The sequence below is a fragment of the Penicillium manginii genome, assembly GCF_028828005.1.
Source record: "Penicillium manginii strain IBT 31320 chromosome Unknown utg000001l:1.0-3466041.0:1.0-3467806.0, whole genome shotgun sequence".
NCBI classification, from domain to species: Eukaryota; Fungi; Ascomycota; class Eurotiomycetes; order Eurotiales; family Aspergillaceae; genus Penicillium; species Penicillium manginii.
Window position 1 is genome coordinate 142,393 of NW_026643102.1, and position 15,766 is coordinate 158,158.

A 15,766-nucleotide genomic window follows, 5' to 3' on the forward strand; every position below is an offset into this window, starting at 1 on the left:
CAACCAAGCGTTCTATAAGCAACGGGCCAAAATGACTGACCTTATCATACAAGGTATCGGCAAAGCTACCGCGTTCTCATTTGCTCGCCATGGAGTACGTCAATTAAGCCTAGCTGACATTGACCTCGGGGCAGCCCAACAAACAGCCAACGATATCGAGTCCCGATTTCCCGGTGTCAAAGCCGTTGCGCGCAAAGTAGATGTCCAATGCGAGGCATCCATCAACACAGCAGTTGCTGATACCGTGAGCCAGCTTGGTAGAATTGATTATGCGGTCAACAGTGCGGGGGTTGGAGGCCCTCTCGCTTTGTCAGCTGACCACGAGGTAGAGGGATGGACGAAAACGCTTGACATAGACCTGACAGGTGTTTGGCTAAGCAGTCGGGCTGAGATTAGAGCGATGTTACAGCAAAAGAGATATGAAGAGTATGTACCGCCCCATGGCTTGCTGAAGAACCGGATCAGTGACTCGATTGTCTAAATTTAGTGCTTCCCGCCGCCATAACTTAGGAGTCATTATCAATGTAGCTTCAATGTATGGTATCGTTGGAACTTCCTTGAATGTTCCAGTGGTCTCATATACAGCTGCGAAGCACGGTGTGATCGGTCTAACACGAGCGGATGCTCTCGCTTATGCACCTCGAGACATCAGAATCAACGCGATTTGCCCAGGATATGTTCGAACCCCTCTCATCGAAAATAGCATGCAGACCGATATTATGCAGAGAGAAGGAGCCAAGATCCCAGTAGGAAGAGTTGCTGATATGGACGAGATTGCGGATCATATTACCTTCCTCGCGTCACCAATGAGCAGCTATATGTATGGCTCAGCACTTGTGGCAGACGGGTACGTAACATCATGACTATACTCTTACAATCGCTGATCAATGTTCTAATATCTCGTTCTTGGTAGGGGATTCACAACTCAATGACCATAATATGTCATCTTAATTTAGGCTTTCAATCTATTTGCTGCTTCGATGATGGCAAAAAACAATTCATATTACAATGGCATCGAACTGATTCTGCTTATTTTAGGGGACGGAAAGGGAGAATATTTGAAAGTTAATTGCATATTACAGCATAATATAAGTAAGAGTCACCGAATGCCAAGCTGAGAATATCACATAGCTGAAAAGGGAAACATGAACCCAATAAAACATATCTTCGCCTGGTCTACCCACACAAGAAGAAAAAGAAATCTTGAGTTAGATCAACTTATGATCTCTGTCCATATATCATCGAGTCTCATCATGTCTCGCCTGTGCATTGTATTTTTCCCAGCAGAATTGCCTGCGGGCTTGTACCCGTGAATTATATTGTCACGAGAGTCAGATTGACGAGGAGAATGTTCTAGTCCAGTGATTTCCATGCTTATACCACCGCCGGGCATTGGAATGCCATCCCTGAAACTCTCTGTGGCCTCGATCCCTCCCATGTCTTTACCAGTGGCTGCCTCTTCGGAATCCTCTACGATGGGCATAAAGCTCTGGTTCATATTTGGTACGTTGGGTGGCGTGAAGCAGGGCGTGTCGGCTCCCGCCCAGACAGATCGAAATGCACAGGGTGAGATGTGATTTTCCATGTCTTCATCCATTGTTAATGGCTCAGTACCATTAAATATAGGCCAGGCGCCTTCAATTGTAGCCAATTCGCTGTCAACGACTATAAAATCTTCATTGGCAATATTGTACCCCGGATGTTTCTCATAAGTTCGTTGTGGTGTACGAGCAGATATCGAGAGCAGATTGTTGGGCGAATTTTTAGATTGGTGATCGACAAAGTTCACTGGGATCAATGAAGTTTCAGTAAGCCTTGCTCGCCTGGATGATGGTCCTCTCTTGGAAGGTATAAAGCCAGGCTCGTCTTCTCGATCTGCAGAGCTACCTCGCCTGGCAGGAACCACACTAACCGGATGATGATTGGAATGAAGATCTTTGAGCTCTAGGAGAACGACTTTCAGAATAGTTGCCATCTGCTCTGCTGGCTGATAGGTCTCTGACATATCTTTTAATGCCAACGTGATACATTCCAGGTATCTCATATTCTTGTCTTTCGAAGCCCGGTCCGTGGAAGAGGAAATGGCAGCCACTAGCGCAGTAGCCGCATTTCCCGCGTGCTGTAGGCCTGTTACAAAGATCTTTCTTGTGTCAAATCGTTGTCGATGCTGCCAGAATATCTGTGCAATTCTTCCCGCGCATTTAGTGCATGTCTCGCGGGAGAATGTTGAGAGGTGGCTGGCGTCAATTATGGATTCAGCAGGTTTCTCCGACTCCTCCTCGCCACTGTCCACAATATCATCATAGCGAGCGAATTGGCGATGAAGTAGTATAGTGGCCGAGTAGTATTGCTGATGGAGAAGGAAAAAAGAAAATGGGGCTGTTTGGACATTGTCGGCGGTGTATTGAAGCGGCGGCGGTAGGCATTTATACAAATTCTCGAGCTCTCGATCAAGAGCAGACATTCGAAGATAAAGCATTCGGTCCAGGTTGGCACTTCGACTTGAGACCTTGTCCATGATTTCGGTAATTTTGCCGGCAAGCTCCATCACTTCTATCAGTGCTTGGTAGATTTGTGTCTCGATATTCCTTTCTGCACCCTCTATTTGGCCAGTTTCCAGCCGGTCAAATCTCTCGGAAAGGTCGTATATCTCTAGATCCTCTGGTTTCAGTGCGGTCGGTCTACCAAGAAACAGTGCCCAGTAGCGATCATACACAACACAGGCCCATAGTGTCAAACGGCCAATCTCAATGTCCTTTTCCGGGAGCCCAGAATTGGAGCGATCTAGGTGCAGACCGATATCGAAACACAGCCGACACGCCATTCCAGAATACAGCCAGCCAACATTATCTCGACCACAGCCAACTTCCAGGTCTCCGAGTAGAAGTAACGCTCCAATGAACGGAATTCCTCCTGGTCGCTCCATCTCATAGTCTAACATATACTTAGCTTCTCGATGGAGTATACTCTCTCTATCAGGAAGCGTAAGGCTAAGCATGTCCGGTTGCTGTTTATCTGCAAATCGGTAACCAGCTGCCAAGACACAGATATGGAGGAACCCGGAGTAAAAGGGTCCAGCACCAGTATCTCTTCCCTCCTCAAACGCTTCTCGGTCGATAACATGAATGACAGAGTTGTAGTACTGCCAAAATATACCCATCAAATAATCATGCGATTCTTCTGACAGGGTTGACAACACCCGCTGGGTTCGTCTTTCCCGAGTCTGGGCATGCCTCAGGCTCTCTTCTGGAAGTTGTGTCACGGACAATACATGGCAATTTCTTGTCGGTCCAAAGTAGCGGAGACGACCGGCGAGTTGATCGAAGCTGAGATGGCCTCTGGTAGACAGAAGTTTATGGATCGTAGGAGATCTCCTGCTAACCGGGCTTGGCTTGCGAATTGAACCATCAGGAGGACTGTTGGAGTCTCTATCAGAAACACTGTTCGTTCGAGGGAGATGCGGCTCGGGTAGAGCCTCTGGGATAGGGTTTGGCATAGGCTCTGGGACATGTTGAGGGACGCTTTCTGGCTCTGGCTCTGGCTCTGGCTCTGGTACAGGATCTGGTACTGAGAAGGTCGGTAATGAAAGATTTCCGGAATCGAAGTCGGTCTCTGCCTCAAAATACCCCGCTGAGAAATCATTCCCACTTGAAATCTCATCAGCGAAATTTTGTATCTCAGCCGAACCATGTCTCTCTTTGCCGCGTAGCGCAGCTTCCAGTTGATTGATTCGGTCCTCTAGCAAATTGACATATGCCTTTGAAACAGGTCTGAAAGAATAGTCAATTGCTGGACGACTTTTGTTTCAGGAGGAATTCAAAACATACTTTCTCCTCTGGTCATCATCTTTAATCACACAATCTTGTTTGAGCTCCAAGCAAGACGAACACGATGTCTCTCCGTTTTGAACCACGCATCTCGTCCTTCTCTCTCGGCAGGCGACACACGCTACCGATGCACGGTGTCGTCTTTTTGAAGTCTTTTCATTGCTAGACTCCATCGTGTCGGTTGAAGGATTCCCCTTCCCCTTGGTGGCCATTCAGTAAGAAGCCTTCACGATGAAGGTAGTGACCACTCCTCGTACTCCTGTTCGTCGTAATTGCAATTAGCTTGGGCGTACTGATGTATTTCTTTGATGGTTCTTAATCGAAAAGCTTGACTAGCAAGCAGACACTGGGGGGGGGGCTAGAGATGAGCGTGCGAGCTGTCCTTGGGAAGGAGAACGGACACTACTACTACTATTACTACTACTACTACTACTGTTTCCACCCCCGCAATACTGGGGCCCCGCAATCGGCATTTAACTTTGCGAGTCATGGATTCGGCTATTTTGACTTTGTGGTCATCAACTTGAATCATGATGGCTTTCTCTCTCACGCAGCGTACGCATGTCGGTCATCATCGCCCCGGTGGGCCCCGCCCTTGGGAGGAGTTAGCCACCCCCTCTTTGCATTCGGCTTTATTCGTCAGTCACCTTCATACAACTTCATTGGCTCCCGACCCGGGCTTATCTGACTTGTTCGTTCAACTTGACGCAGCATAATAATGCGCAAAATAATGCAATTTGCAACCTCACATGTGCGGCAGTGGGGCTTCTTGCCCTGCTAGACTTGATACCACTGAGCTCTTGGTTTCAAATTCAGAGTGGGGGTATTGTTTTCCGATGCGCACTCCCCGCTTCTCGTCACAATGAAACGCTGGCTAAGAGTGGCCGCCGGTGCGGAAGATTACTTGCATTCGGCATAATAAAGTTCTTTTCATCCTACTTCACGAGTAATAGACTTTTCCTCCGAGACCTCTTACCCAGCGATTATTTTTTATCACCATGGGTTCCATCAATGCGCCATCTGATCTGGGCTTCTCTGCCTCCAGCCTGCCAGGCAAATTGTTCATCAATAACGAATATGTTGATGCCAAAAATGTCGAGACTCTCTCTGTCTACAACCCTAAGAATGGATCCCTGGTTTCAGACAAAGTCCCCATCGCCGGCGCAGATGATGTCGAGGCGGCTGTGGTGGCTGCAGAAGCTGCCTTTCCCACGTGGAAGGCAATGAGTGCCATAGAACGACGGGAAATCTTATTGAAATTTGCATCACTCATTGAACAGCACTCTCACGATCTCGCAGAGCTTACCAGAATTACCCTTGGAGCTCCGTTTGAAGCATTCGGAAAGTTCGAGCTTGGGCTTGCGGCCGAAACATTCCGTTATAACGCCGGCTGGATCGATAAATTCGCAGGCGAAGCATACCCCCAGCAGGATGGTTTCATGCGTATCACCCGACATGAGCCTTTGGGAGTAACTGCTGGTATTGTACCTTGGAATGGCCCCATGGGCACAGTTGGACTTAAGGCTTCACCGGCTTTGACGACTGGCAACTGCTTCATCTTGAAGCCATCCGAGAAAACACCCTTTGCTGCACTAGCCCTCGGTCATTTGATCAAACAAGCCGGTTTTCCACCTGGTGTCTTCCAGGTGCTGTCGGGAGCGGGCGAAACCGGCGCTCTTCTCGCACGCCATATGAGAATTCGAAAAGTCAGCTTCACTGGGTCAATCGCAACTGGAAAGCTTATTCAGAAAATGGCTGCAGAATCGAACCTCAAACGTGTGACGTTAGAGCTAGGTGGCAAGTCTCCGGCTGTCGTGTTCGATGACTGCAATTTGGACAATGCAGTGGAGTGGTGTGTTCGAGCCATCGGGACCAACACTGGACAAGTTTGTTTCGCCGCATCCAGGGTATACATCCAAGAAGGAATTCTTGACAAATTTACGGAGAGATATAAGGCAGCGTTAGAGGAGCGTGCCAAGGCGATCGGGGACCCTGATAAGGACGAGACACTCATGGGTCCCCTAGTTGACGAGGCTCAGTTCCGACGCGTCACTGGCTTCATTGAGCGGGGCGCGCAACAAGGCACCCTCCTAACAGGTGGGAAACGCGTCGGAGACAAAGGCTTTTTCATTCAACCTACTGTCTTCACGGACGTCAAGCAGGATGCAGAAATCTATCGACAAGAGATCTTCGGTCCTGTCTCTATCCTCAATTCTTTCAAAACGGAAGAAGAGGTTATTAAGAAGGCCAATTCTACCGAGTACGGACTCATGGCGGGCGTCTTTACTGAGAACATCAACAAAGCCATGCGTGTGGCCAGCGAATTTGAATCGGGAATGGTTGGGGTGAACTGTATCAGCTTGAACTTTTTGAATGCTCCCTTCGGCGGGAGCAAGCAGAGTGGCCTCGGTCGGGAATGTGGCCGTAACGCGCTAGAGTCGTTCACTGAGGTCAAGACAGTGATGGTGAACTTGACCTACTAGGTTCTCGGCTGAGTAGAATTTTAATATTGCACAGTCAATTATGCGAGAATCATATTTTAAGATTGTTTCGAGCTTTGAGTCACAAAAGGTTCCGATTCATTGTCAGTTGGCTTCCCTTTTTGGTAGAATTCAGAACGCAGTTCGTTTAAGCTTATTGAAATCCAACACTTTAAATTCATTTTGACCTGCATCAATCCCAAGATATCTATTTAGGTGCAAACTGCTTGGGTCAATGATATTTCAAAAGAGATAGTAAAATTCCAGGATTAACAATGTGTTTTTATCGAGTTCAATCTTTTCTCCAACCGCCAACATATATTTCCAAGGTTCTAACAACAGTTTCACATACGACCCATGGGGCAAGATTCTAACTTTGGAATGATCTAGAAGTGATACAAGATTTGGAAACAAAAAAGGAAAAAGGAAAGACTGTTCCGATTGATTCTTCATATGCCCAGCTCGATGCTGGATTCAAGGTCGAATTTACTCGAAAACCACAGCCATTCTTTTGCTCGAGTGACCAGCTTCCATCTCCTGAATCATCCTATTGACGCCCTCTAGACCTTCTTTCAATACCTCAACCTGGGGTAGAATTTGATGCTTGGCTGTGAAATCCACTGCTTTTTGCATTCTCTGGGGGATGCTGGTACTCTCAGCCTTGAGCTGATAATTCCCAATGACAAGGTCCATCGCCGACACTCGAAGAGAGTCAGGGGGGATGCCCACTACCATTAAAACACCACCCGGTCGGATCAAGGCTGGAGCTCCCTTATATGCAACTGTAGCCGCACTGAAAACAGCAGCAGCGTGCACACCACCTGCGGTAAGATTCTTCACCTCCCCGACGTATTCATTTGCGCGTGACAGGGAGTTGACTGTCACATCCGCGCCCTGTTCCTGGCAGACCTGAAGCGCCTTGTCATTAATATCTAACGCAATCACCTTGAAGCCCATTGCTTTTGCGTATTGTGTCGCAAGCTGGCCCAAGCCCCCGGCACCGATGACTGCAAGCCATTGCCCAGGCTTCAAACTGCAAGAATCGACAGCATGGAAAGCTATTCTTCATTAACAAGACCACAGCAGATGAGAAGCTGCGCAAGCTTACCTGTGATACCCGCGCAGAAAATGGCCGAGCTTCTCTTTGGATCCAAGGCCTTTGGCAAGTGAATAATGTTCTGCCAATCCACGGCGACATACTCTTGGAAGAAGCCGAATTCCCCAAACCCGGCAATCTTTGGGCTTCCATTAGTACACAAATTATTGTGCACCATGCACCCCTCGCACTCAAAGCAACAGCCGTTGATATAAAGGAATCCCACTGGATTCCCAGCTTCGAATCCTTTTTCCTGGCAGTTTGCACCCAGCTGGTAAACGTAGCCAGCACCTTCATGGCCGATCGTAAATGGATCGGTCAGGTCGGGTCTGCCGATCGACATCAAATCTGAGTGGCACAATGAAGCAGAGGCCATTTTAATAAGAATCTGGTTTGGGCCCGGTCCCAGTACTGGAATGACATTCACTACGGCCTTTTTTTGAATCGGGTCCCATTGCGCAGCCCTCATCGTTAAGTCGGTGCTACCCATTTTGTTTCGTTTTCTCCTTTAATTGGTGACACGGTGTTATTTTAATCCAATGAAATCAGAAGTAAGATGTGCGTGTTTGTGAAAAGTTGAAAAAAGACGAATAAGGGTCTATACTTAAAATGGCAACCTCGAATCTATAGCGACGGTTATCCACGTTGGAAAACGTTCTCCGGCACCCAGACCTTCTCAGAGGAGGGAGGTCAGTGCACTAAACCTACTTAGGTCAAAATATAAGCCTCAATCAGTGACGCATAGTAATGGAGGTTAGTTGGGAGCAACAGACTTACTCTGCCGGCTCGAGTGTATAGGAGGGCTCTCTGCGAGACACGCTCGGCTTGACGGAGGGAGACCCCCATAGGTAACGCGAAACGAGAGCGCAAGCTCTCGCGGGGTGTGGTGTACAATGGCAGCCACTGTGGCAGGGGTGAGATTTGCCTAGGCAAATGACCTTTTTCTGCCAAGACCAAAGCAAGCGGAACAATGTATTTCCGGGGTCATCATCCACCGCTGCCGCTTTCACTTACACCGATATTCCCGAAAGTATCTCGCAATTGAAGCGGGGGAATGACAGAGGTTTGAGGAGCGATGACGATTGTTACGCATATGTGACCCCGATATCACTTCTTTCGGTAATTTTCAGCTGAGCTTACCACCAATCATGATCACTTGGAAGCCATCCCGGGCATGGCACGTACGCCATGCCAAGATGTTATTTCCCATTGCCTCTACTAAACTGCCAAGATTGATTTTCTCGTTCTCATAGTTCTGTCAAATTGCGTCAGGGGCATTTAAGAAGTGCTGTCTCCCTCTCCAAACTTGATAATTCGCCAATCTTTTCATTCGCCTGATAACACAGTCTTTACATCCGCCTAATAATTAACCATGCCGAAACTTGGCATTGGCTTCCTGTTTTTGGTTGGGCTTCTTATATCCCACGTTTCAGCTTCCAACTGCACCTCGTCATCTGCGACTGTCCATTGGCTCGGCGATAAACCATCCTATAATGCCGGTGTAACCTTTGGTTTACCATGGCCGCAAGGAAAGTATTACCCCAAGAGAACCAGCTTCCAAATCGCTGGCAACTCCGAAGATAGACAAAAATTGCAGTCTTGGGCTACCGGCTACTGGGCCGATGGCTCGCTGAAATGGACGGGCCACGCTATCGCAGAATCTAATACAACCTACGACAACTACACTGTCACTGCATCGTCTCTGGGCTGCACCGATAAACGTACCTCGTTTGGGGAATCTGGTACAAAGAACAGCTCCATCATCGTGGCCGACGGGTCTGATGTGGTTAGTGTCAACACGGGTGAGATTATCGTCTCGTTTCCCAAGGAAGGGAACATCCTAGTCAGTGCCATCAAGACCAAGAGCGGCAAGACGGTCGGCGAAAATGGAAGACTTGTTCTTCAGTCTCAGGATTCAGTGCCCGACACTTTCGACGGCCGATCAAACTCGTCCATTCAATATTCCAACTTCCACAGTATCATTGACGAGGTATTTGTGAATCAGAGCTCGATTCGGACCCTCATCACTATTCGTGGAAATCACACGGTTGATAACGGCGCTGATCACGATCCATGGCTCCAATTTGTCATTAGATTCTATCTCTATGCCAACTCCGCCTCTATGAAAGTGATGCATAGCATCGTTTTCGATGGAGAGGCCGATAAGGACTTTATTACGGGACTCGGTATTCGATTCGATGTCCCATTAGAGGGCGAGGAGTACTATGATCGACACGTCAGATTTGCTGGAGTAGATGGCGGTATTTTCAATGAGGCTGTTCAGGGAATCACCGGACTTCGAAGAGATCCTGGCGAAGAAGTGAGAACTGCTCAGTATGAAGGTCAGAAGTTGGCAGACACAGCAACTTGGGACAGTCGGGTTACCACCCGACTCAAATGGATTCCCACGTGGACAGACTACAGCTTGACTCAACTGACGGCCGACGGATTCAGCCTTAAAAAACGGACAAAGCCCGGCCAGTCGTGGATCAAAATCCCCAGCGGAACACGTGCTGAAGGTCTGGCCTACCTGGGAGGTGCTACGAAAGGAGGCCTCGCCGTTGGTTTACGGGACTTTTGGAAACGTTATCCGTCCGGCTTTGACATTTCAAACGCTGCCTCCGACACAGGCGAAGTCACTCTTTGGCTATACAGCCCTGCCGCCGATCCATTAGACCTTCGGCCCTTCCATGACGGCCTGAACGAAGACGGATATGAAGATCAATTGGATGCTCTCGAGATCACCTACGAGGACTATGAACCCGCTTTCAACACTCCCTATGGAATCGCGCGAACGAGCGAGATATACTTGTTTGCGTTTGATCAAACGCCGACAAGTGACAGACTCGCCGAGCTTTCTACGTTCATAAACAATCCTCCCGTCTTGGTACCAGAGACGAAATATATCCAAGAAACCCAAGCCCTCGGTGGATACTGGACCATCCCCGACAGCGTTAGCGAGGTTGCAAGTACGCTGGAAGATCACCTTGATTTTATCTTTGAATATTACCGGACTCAAATTGAGCAGCGGCGATGGTATGGCTTCTTGGATTACGGCGATTTCATGCACACATACGACACTGACCGACATACCTGGCGGTACGACGTCGGCGGTTACGCCTGGGACAACTCGGAGCTTTCACCAGACCTCTTCTTCTGGCTCTACTTCCTTCGCACCGGCCACGAAAATGCATACCGGTTCGCCGAGGCTCTTACACGACACACAGGTGAAGTAGATGTGTACCACATCGGCGACTGGAAAGGGCTGGGAACGCGTCACGGCGTGCAACATTGGGCCGATAGCGCCAAACAGGCACGTATCTCTCAGCCGCAGTATCGAAAGTACTTTTTCTATTTCTCGGGCGGGGACGAGCGCATTGGGGAGTTACTGGAGGAGTTGCTTGACACGGATAAGACATACGGGACGCTCGATCCGCAGAGGAAGGTCCGTACCGATGGCTGGACACCTAGCCCCAATTCGACAGTTGCTTTTAGTCTTGGAACGGACTGGTCGAGCCTCGCTGCAGGATGGTTGATTGAGTGGGAGCGGCGAGGTTCAAGATGGGAAGAGGCTAGGACAAAGTTGAACAACACAATCTCGGGAATCGCAAACTTGACCAACGGCTTCGTGACCGGTTCAGGTCTTTACGACCCGGTAACTTGGACGTTGGGACCTCCACCTGCTGATCCGGACAATCTTGGAAACGTGTCTGTTTCTCATTTATCTGCTGTCTTTGGTCTTCCCGAGGTTGTTTCCGAGGCTATCGCGTATTTTGGCGATGATATACCAGAAGGGTTCCCTGAAGCCTGGTTAGATTACTGCTACTACTATCATGCCACAGCGGCGGAGCAAAAGGCCCGTTACGGGGTGAGCTTCGGCAGCCAGAGCTTATACCAAGCGCACTCCCGACTGGCAGCATATGCGGCGCACGAGATGCAGAATAGCACTATTGCACTTCGAGCTTGGAAGGACTTCTATGACAGCGATGGACTTGCACCGGATGCTGCATGGAACACTACGCATGTGAATGGGAGTGCTGTCTTGCTGTCCGTCGATGAGGCTGCATGGCTCGCAACTAACGATGTGGCGCAGTATGGTTTGGCTGTAATTGAAAATCTGGCATATATTTCGGATTCGCTTGATGACTATCTATCATAAACTCTGATAGTGTATATGCAAGAGCAATAAGGCTTTGATACCACACCGATATCGATCAATCGATATGTCAATCAATCATAGTTCAATTAACCTATACTCTAGTACGTGATGCACCCAGCCCTCGGTGCATTTACTCCGCCCCTGATTGGTCGAGTTGGCCGGCCTGAACCCGCCTCACATCTTCTCTATCATATTTATAAACAAGGAATGGCGGGCATGCCCTTCTGACACAACACGCGTCCACTGCCACGTCCGTGACTATGTACGTGACTGTGTCTGTGATCCTGTATTGTAACGATTCCTTCGGTTCCTGGCACGTGATTAAACACGTGACCCAAGCAGCCGCTCAGGTAGATAGTTGCGATGGGAGCTTCTCTCCTTCTTTTCTTCTCTCTCTCAGTTCAATACCTTCGTTCAATACTACTGCTATCTTTCAAGGCATATGAGTCCTTACATAGGTGGTTGAAGTTGGTACGAAGGAAAGAAGACGCGATTCTGGATGGGGTGTTCGGGACGACCGGGAATTACGTTACTATCAATTAAGATTGTTTGGAGGCCAACTGACCTTGTTTTCTAGTTACTATAATGAATTTGGCTATTTTCTCCCAATGCTTTGCTCAATACAGCCTCACACCGACCGAATGCCTTCTTGATGGAGCCACTAGCAGAAGCAACCTCGAGAATCACACGGCCAAGCAATCACATCAGCTGTCAAAATGACCCATCGGGCCATCGGGGAGTCCAAAGGTAAAGGAGCACGTTCTGCCATCAGATGGAGAAGGTATGCTTGTTGAATTTGAACAACAGCCGCTGATAATTCCTTCAGTGTGGGCGTAGCTCATCTGTACTACGTGTTCGTTTCAGCAAACGACACCTAAGTCATTTTGAACATGCAGATTGTCGGAACCAGCGTGGGATATCTTTTTCTACTGCTATATTGGGTGGGGTCTACGCTGCCGAACGCGATTACGGAACGAATTATGTGGTGAAAATTAAGTTCTTGACTAAACTTCTATCATCCAGGAATGCAAATACTACGTTACTCAAGTAGCACAGGTTAGCACTCGTTACCAATCTAAGTATAGGCTTAGTTAGGGAAAAATGTCATTACGGAGTACACTAGTCAACATCCTCGGGAAAGAATACCTAGGTATATAGGATACTTTGACTAAGGCAAAGCCCCTAAGTGTCATTCGTATAATACTACGAGCGAACATCTCGAATAATGAACCAACTAGTATCGAGCGACTCTAGTTAAGATAAAGTTAGTCGACTTGATATACGATTCTATATATATGATTTGGCTCTCTCGTCTCAATAAATGGAACTAATTATGTCAATTCCCCTTATAGCTACCTATACACAGGCGTAGAAGACGTCGAGGGTCAATGTGGGCCCAATACTCCGTTCGTACGTGTTCTAAGTTTGGGTCAGACGATCTCTTTAATAACCGGTAGATCTTGTCCATGTTAGGTTTTTTCCGCGTTTTCATTCCGGTAGCGGGCTCCGCTCTGTCGAAGACCCACGCGTATTCGTTTAGAAAACGCCCAATTTTCAGAACGATCTGAGTAATTGACTGACGCAACGGAGCTATTTGTGCCGCAGCCGCAGACCTTACCTATTCTCAATGACCAGGCAGCAGCCCTTCTCAAATTATGCATACGATGCCAATAAGCGTTTTCGTATATTTGCCCTTATCCTAACGCTGGGGTAATATAAATGTTGACCTAGGTACAGCTTCACATCCCCAAACGACACCACTGATATGGTCACTATGCATGGTCTTATTGCGCATGTTCTTTCAGCGGCTGCGATAGCATCTTCTTCAGTCCTTGCCGCAAATTGCAAAATTTCACCTTTCGATGCCTCTTGGCCGTCCGTCGATGAATGGGCTGCCCTGAACAATTCTATCGGGGGAAGCCTCATCCGATCTACACCCGCTGCATCTTCCTGCTACCCAGATAATCCATTTGGCTCGTCTTTTAATTGCACTGCAGTCAAAAGCCACTGGTCGTACGCCGCAAATCATTCCGCATGGCCTGAAAGCATTGACTACTCTATCTGGAACAACAATTCATGCGTGCCCCCCCGGTGTATCCGGGTACACAAGGGGTAAGGGATGCAGCATCGGTGGAATGCCTCAGTACATTGTGGACGCTAGCTCTGAAGATCAAATTGCGAAAGCTATGGCATGGGCATCCGACAGGAATCTACGTATCGTCATAAAATCCACAGGGCATGATCTGAGCGGCCGGTATGCTCCCTTTCTCTAAGGCAACTGATACATCGTCCTAATCCGTCCGTGATACACATGCAGATCAACAGGAGCATATTCGCTTTCTATCTGGACCCACAACTTCAAACACACTCAGTACCAGCAAGGGTGGAATATCCCTGGAAGTAACGACACGGCAGATGTGCTTATCTGTGGCGGTGGAAACAACTGGGGCACTGTATACACCGCGGCTCACAAAGTGGGTAAGACTGTCGTGGGAGGAGAAGATGCAACCGTGGGCATTGGAGGCTTGGTCCTAAACGGTGGTCACGGACTCCTGTCAAGTTCACATGGCTTGGCATCTGACAGTGTTTACCAAGTCAAGGTGGTTACTCCAGATGGGAGAATCATAGTGGCGAACGATGTGCAAAACCAAGATCTTTTCTGGGCCGTCCGCGGTGCTGGTGGAGGACAATTTGGTGTCGTGACAGAGTTTGTTCTCCAGACGCACCCCGTCCCGAAAAACGTGGTTACTGGTGGCCTGACTTTCTATCCACGAAGTAAGTCTACTATTAGCAAGGACGCGTCATGGTTTGCATTTGCTGAGGTAGCGTCTTCGCTCCCGGATCTGATGGATCAAGGTATCACTGGCACCCTCATGGCAGTCACAGGAGAAACCGCCGTAAGCTACCTTGGCCTAAGTGAAGCTCTACCGGGGGCCTCGGTGATGCTCAGTTTCCTTGTCTACAACTCCACGGTGCAAAACATGAACGGAACTCTCCAAGAGCTAGCCGCAAATATCACTCGTGCAAGTCATAATCAGGTCAACTTGACTTTGACATCACCTGAGGCTCAGAGCTACTGGTCGTACACCAAGCCAGACTTCTCAGCTAGTCAGTCTGCAGGTGCGACAAGCTTGCTCTCGAGCAGACTACTAGGAAGGAATGAGCTGTGCAACCTTCCAAGATCTGATCTGGTCAGCTATCTCCAACAAATTTCCGCCGCTCAGGTACCGGAATCGGGAACCTTGCTTGTATGGGGTCTACAGGGTGGGAAAGGACCAGCCAGCACCACCGATATTAGGCGTGGCAGTGTGCTTCCTGCCTGGCGTACGGCATACGCCCATGTCATGTCGTATGGTGGCACAGTCAACGCTACTGCCGACCCAAGCGAGGCTTTGGCTGTGGGAGCAAAGTGGTACGAGACTGTTATGGAGCCAGTCTGGCGGGTGTGGGCTCCTCATACTGGATCTTACATGAATGAAGGTAATCCATTCTCCAGTACTTGGAAACACGATTTCTATGGCAAAAATTATCGGCGACTTCAGGGAGTGAAGCAGAAGTATGACCCTAGTGAAAGCATCTTTGTGTGGAGCGGTATTGGCAGCGACCATTGGCAGTACGATCTTCAAAGTGGTCTGTTGTGTCGAGTTCACCCCCAGTAGAGACATGGCGAGGAAAGCGGAGGTGTCTACGGTTGTGGCACCGTGACATGGCATGTGTTGCGACCAGTCAATACACGCCATAAAACTCAGAAGATGTCGGCGAGGCGCTTTCAGTGTCTTAAATCTCATGGTGCATTTCTTTTTCAACTGCTGCAAAATTTCTATATGATTCTAGAACGGCTACGTTAAGGCTTACTGTCTTGTTTTTTTTTAATAAGGTTCTATCCCAAGGGACCTGGTTGTAATAAAGGTGACATTAACACTGCCGCCTCGGGAAGCGATCGGCTCCCGGAGCCAAACCTGAGTTAGTCCCCCCGCCACCCTGAGCACCCTGATCCCTCACCCTGGATGCTCCGGCTGGCCCACAAAACCCTTCTTTCTGGTTTCACGTCCTCCGATAATAAGCGCTTTACTGCCTATGGTCGCTCCTAGGAGCCCAAGCAAATGTGTGACCTAATTATGTGCGGTAGTGTCACGGGGCTCGTGTCAAAGAGGGTGAGCTTCGGTGAGAAGCAATTAACTCTCTTTGTATTTCCCTTGGCAAT

General features: G+C 48.7%; 6 protein-coding genes across 6 annotated transcripts; 4 read left to right on the forward strand and 2 right to left on the reverse strand.

The window, feature by feature from the left end:
- Positions 1–31: 31 nt before the first annotated feature.
- On the forward strand, positions 32–932 carry N7533_000047 (SDR family NAD(P)-dependent oxidoreductase; the record flags this gene model as incomplete). The annotated part of the gene is made up of 3 exons (XM_057096697.1): positions 32–426; positions 488–847; positions 914–932. The coding sequence occupies 3 exons, from the start codon at positions 32–34 to the stop codon at positions 930–932; spliced, it is 774 nt and encodes a 257-aa protein (XP_056965190.1).
- Positions 933–1,213: 281 nt separating this feature from the next.
- On the reverse strand, positions 1,214–4,039 carry N7533_000048 (uncharacterized protein; the record flags this gene model as incomplete). Its single annotated transcript, XM_057096698.1, has 2 exons — positions 1,214–3,770; positions 3,828–4,039. 2 exons carry the CDS (start codon positions 4,037–4,039, stop codon positions 1,214–1,216), a joined length of 2,769 nt encoding a protein of 922 aa, XP_056965191.1.
- A 786-nt stretch (positions 4,040–4,825) lies between these two features.
- Positions 4,826–6,310, forward strand: N7533_000049 (uncharacterized protein; the record flags this gene model as incomplete). The annotated part of the gene is made up of 1 exon (XM_057096699.1): positions 4,826–6,310. One exon carries the CDS (start codon positions 4,826–4,828, stop codon positions 6,308–6,310), a length of 1,485 nt encoding a protein of 494 aa, XP_056965192.1.
- Positions 6,311–6,793: 483 nt separating this feature from the next.
- On the reverse strand, positions 6,794–7,893 carry N7533_000050 (uncharacterized protein; the record flags this gene model as incomplete). The annotated part of the gene is made up of 2 exons (XM_057096700.1): positions 6,794–7,365; positions 7,416–7,893. The coding sequence occupies 2 exons, from the start codon at positions 7,891–7,893 to the stop codon at positions 6,794–6,796; spliced, it is 1,050 nt and encodes a 349-aa protein (XP_056965193.1).
- An 882-nt stretch (positions 7,894–8,775) lies between these two features.
- Positions 8,776–11,562, forward strand: N7533_000051 (uncharacterized protein; the record flags this gene model as incomplete). Its single annotated transcript, XM_057096701.1, has 1 exon — positions 8,776–11,562. One exon carries the CDS (start codon positions 8,776–8,778, stop codon positions 11,560–11,562), a length of 2,787 nt encoding a protein of 928 aa, XP_056965194.1.
- Positions 11,563–13,327: 1,765 nt separating this feature from the next.
- Positions 13,328–15,221, forward strand: N7533_000052 (putative isoamyl alcohol oxidase; the record flags this gene model as incomplete). Its single annotated transcript, XM_057096702.1, has 3 exons — positions 13,328–13,674; positions 13,724–13,816; positions 13,880–15,221. The coding sequence occupies 3 exons, from the start codon at positions 13,328–13,330 to the stop codon at positions 15,219–15,221; spliced, it is 1,782 nt and encodes a 593-aa protein (XP_056965195.1).
- Positions 15,222–15,766: the final 545 nt, after the last annotated feature.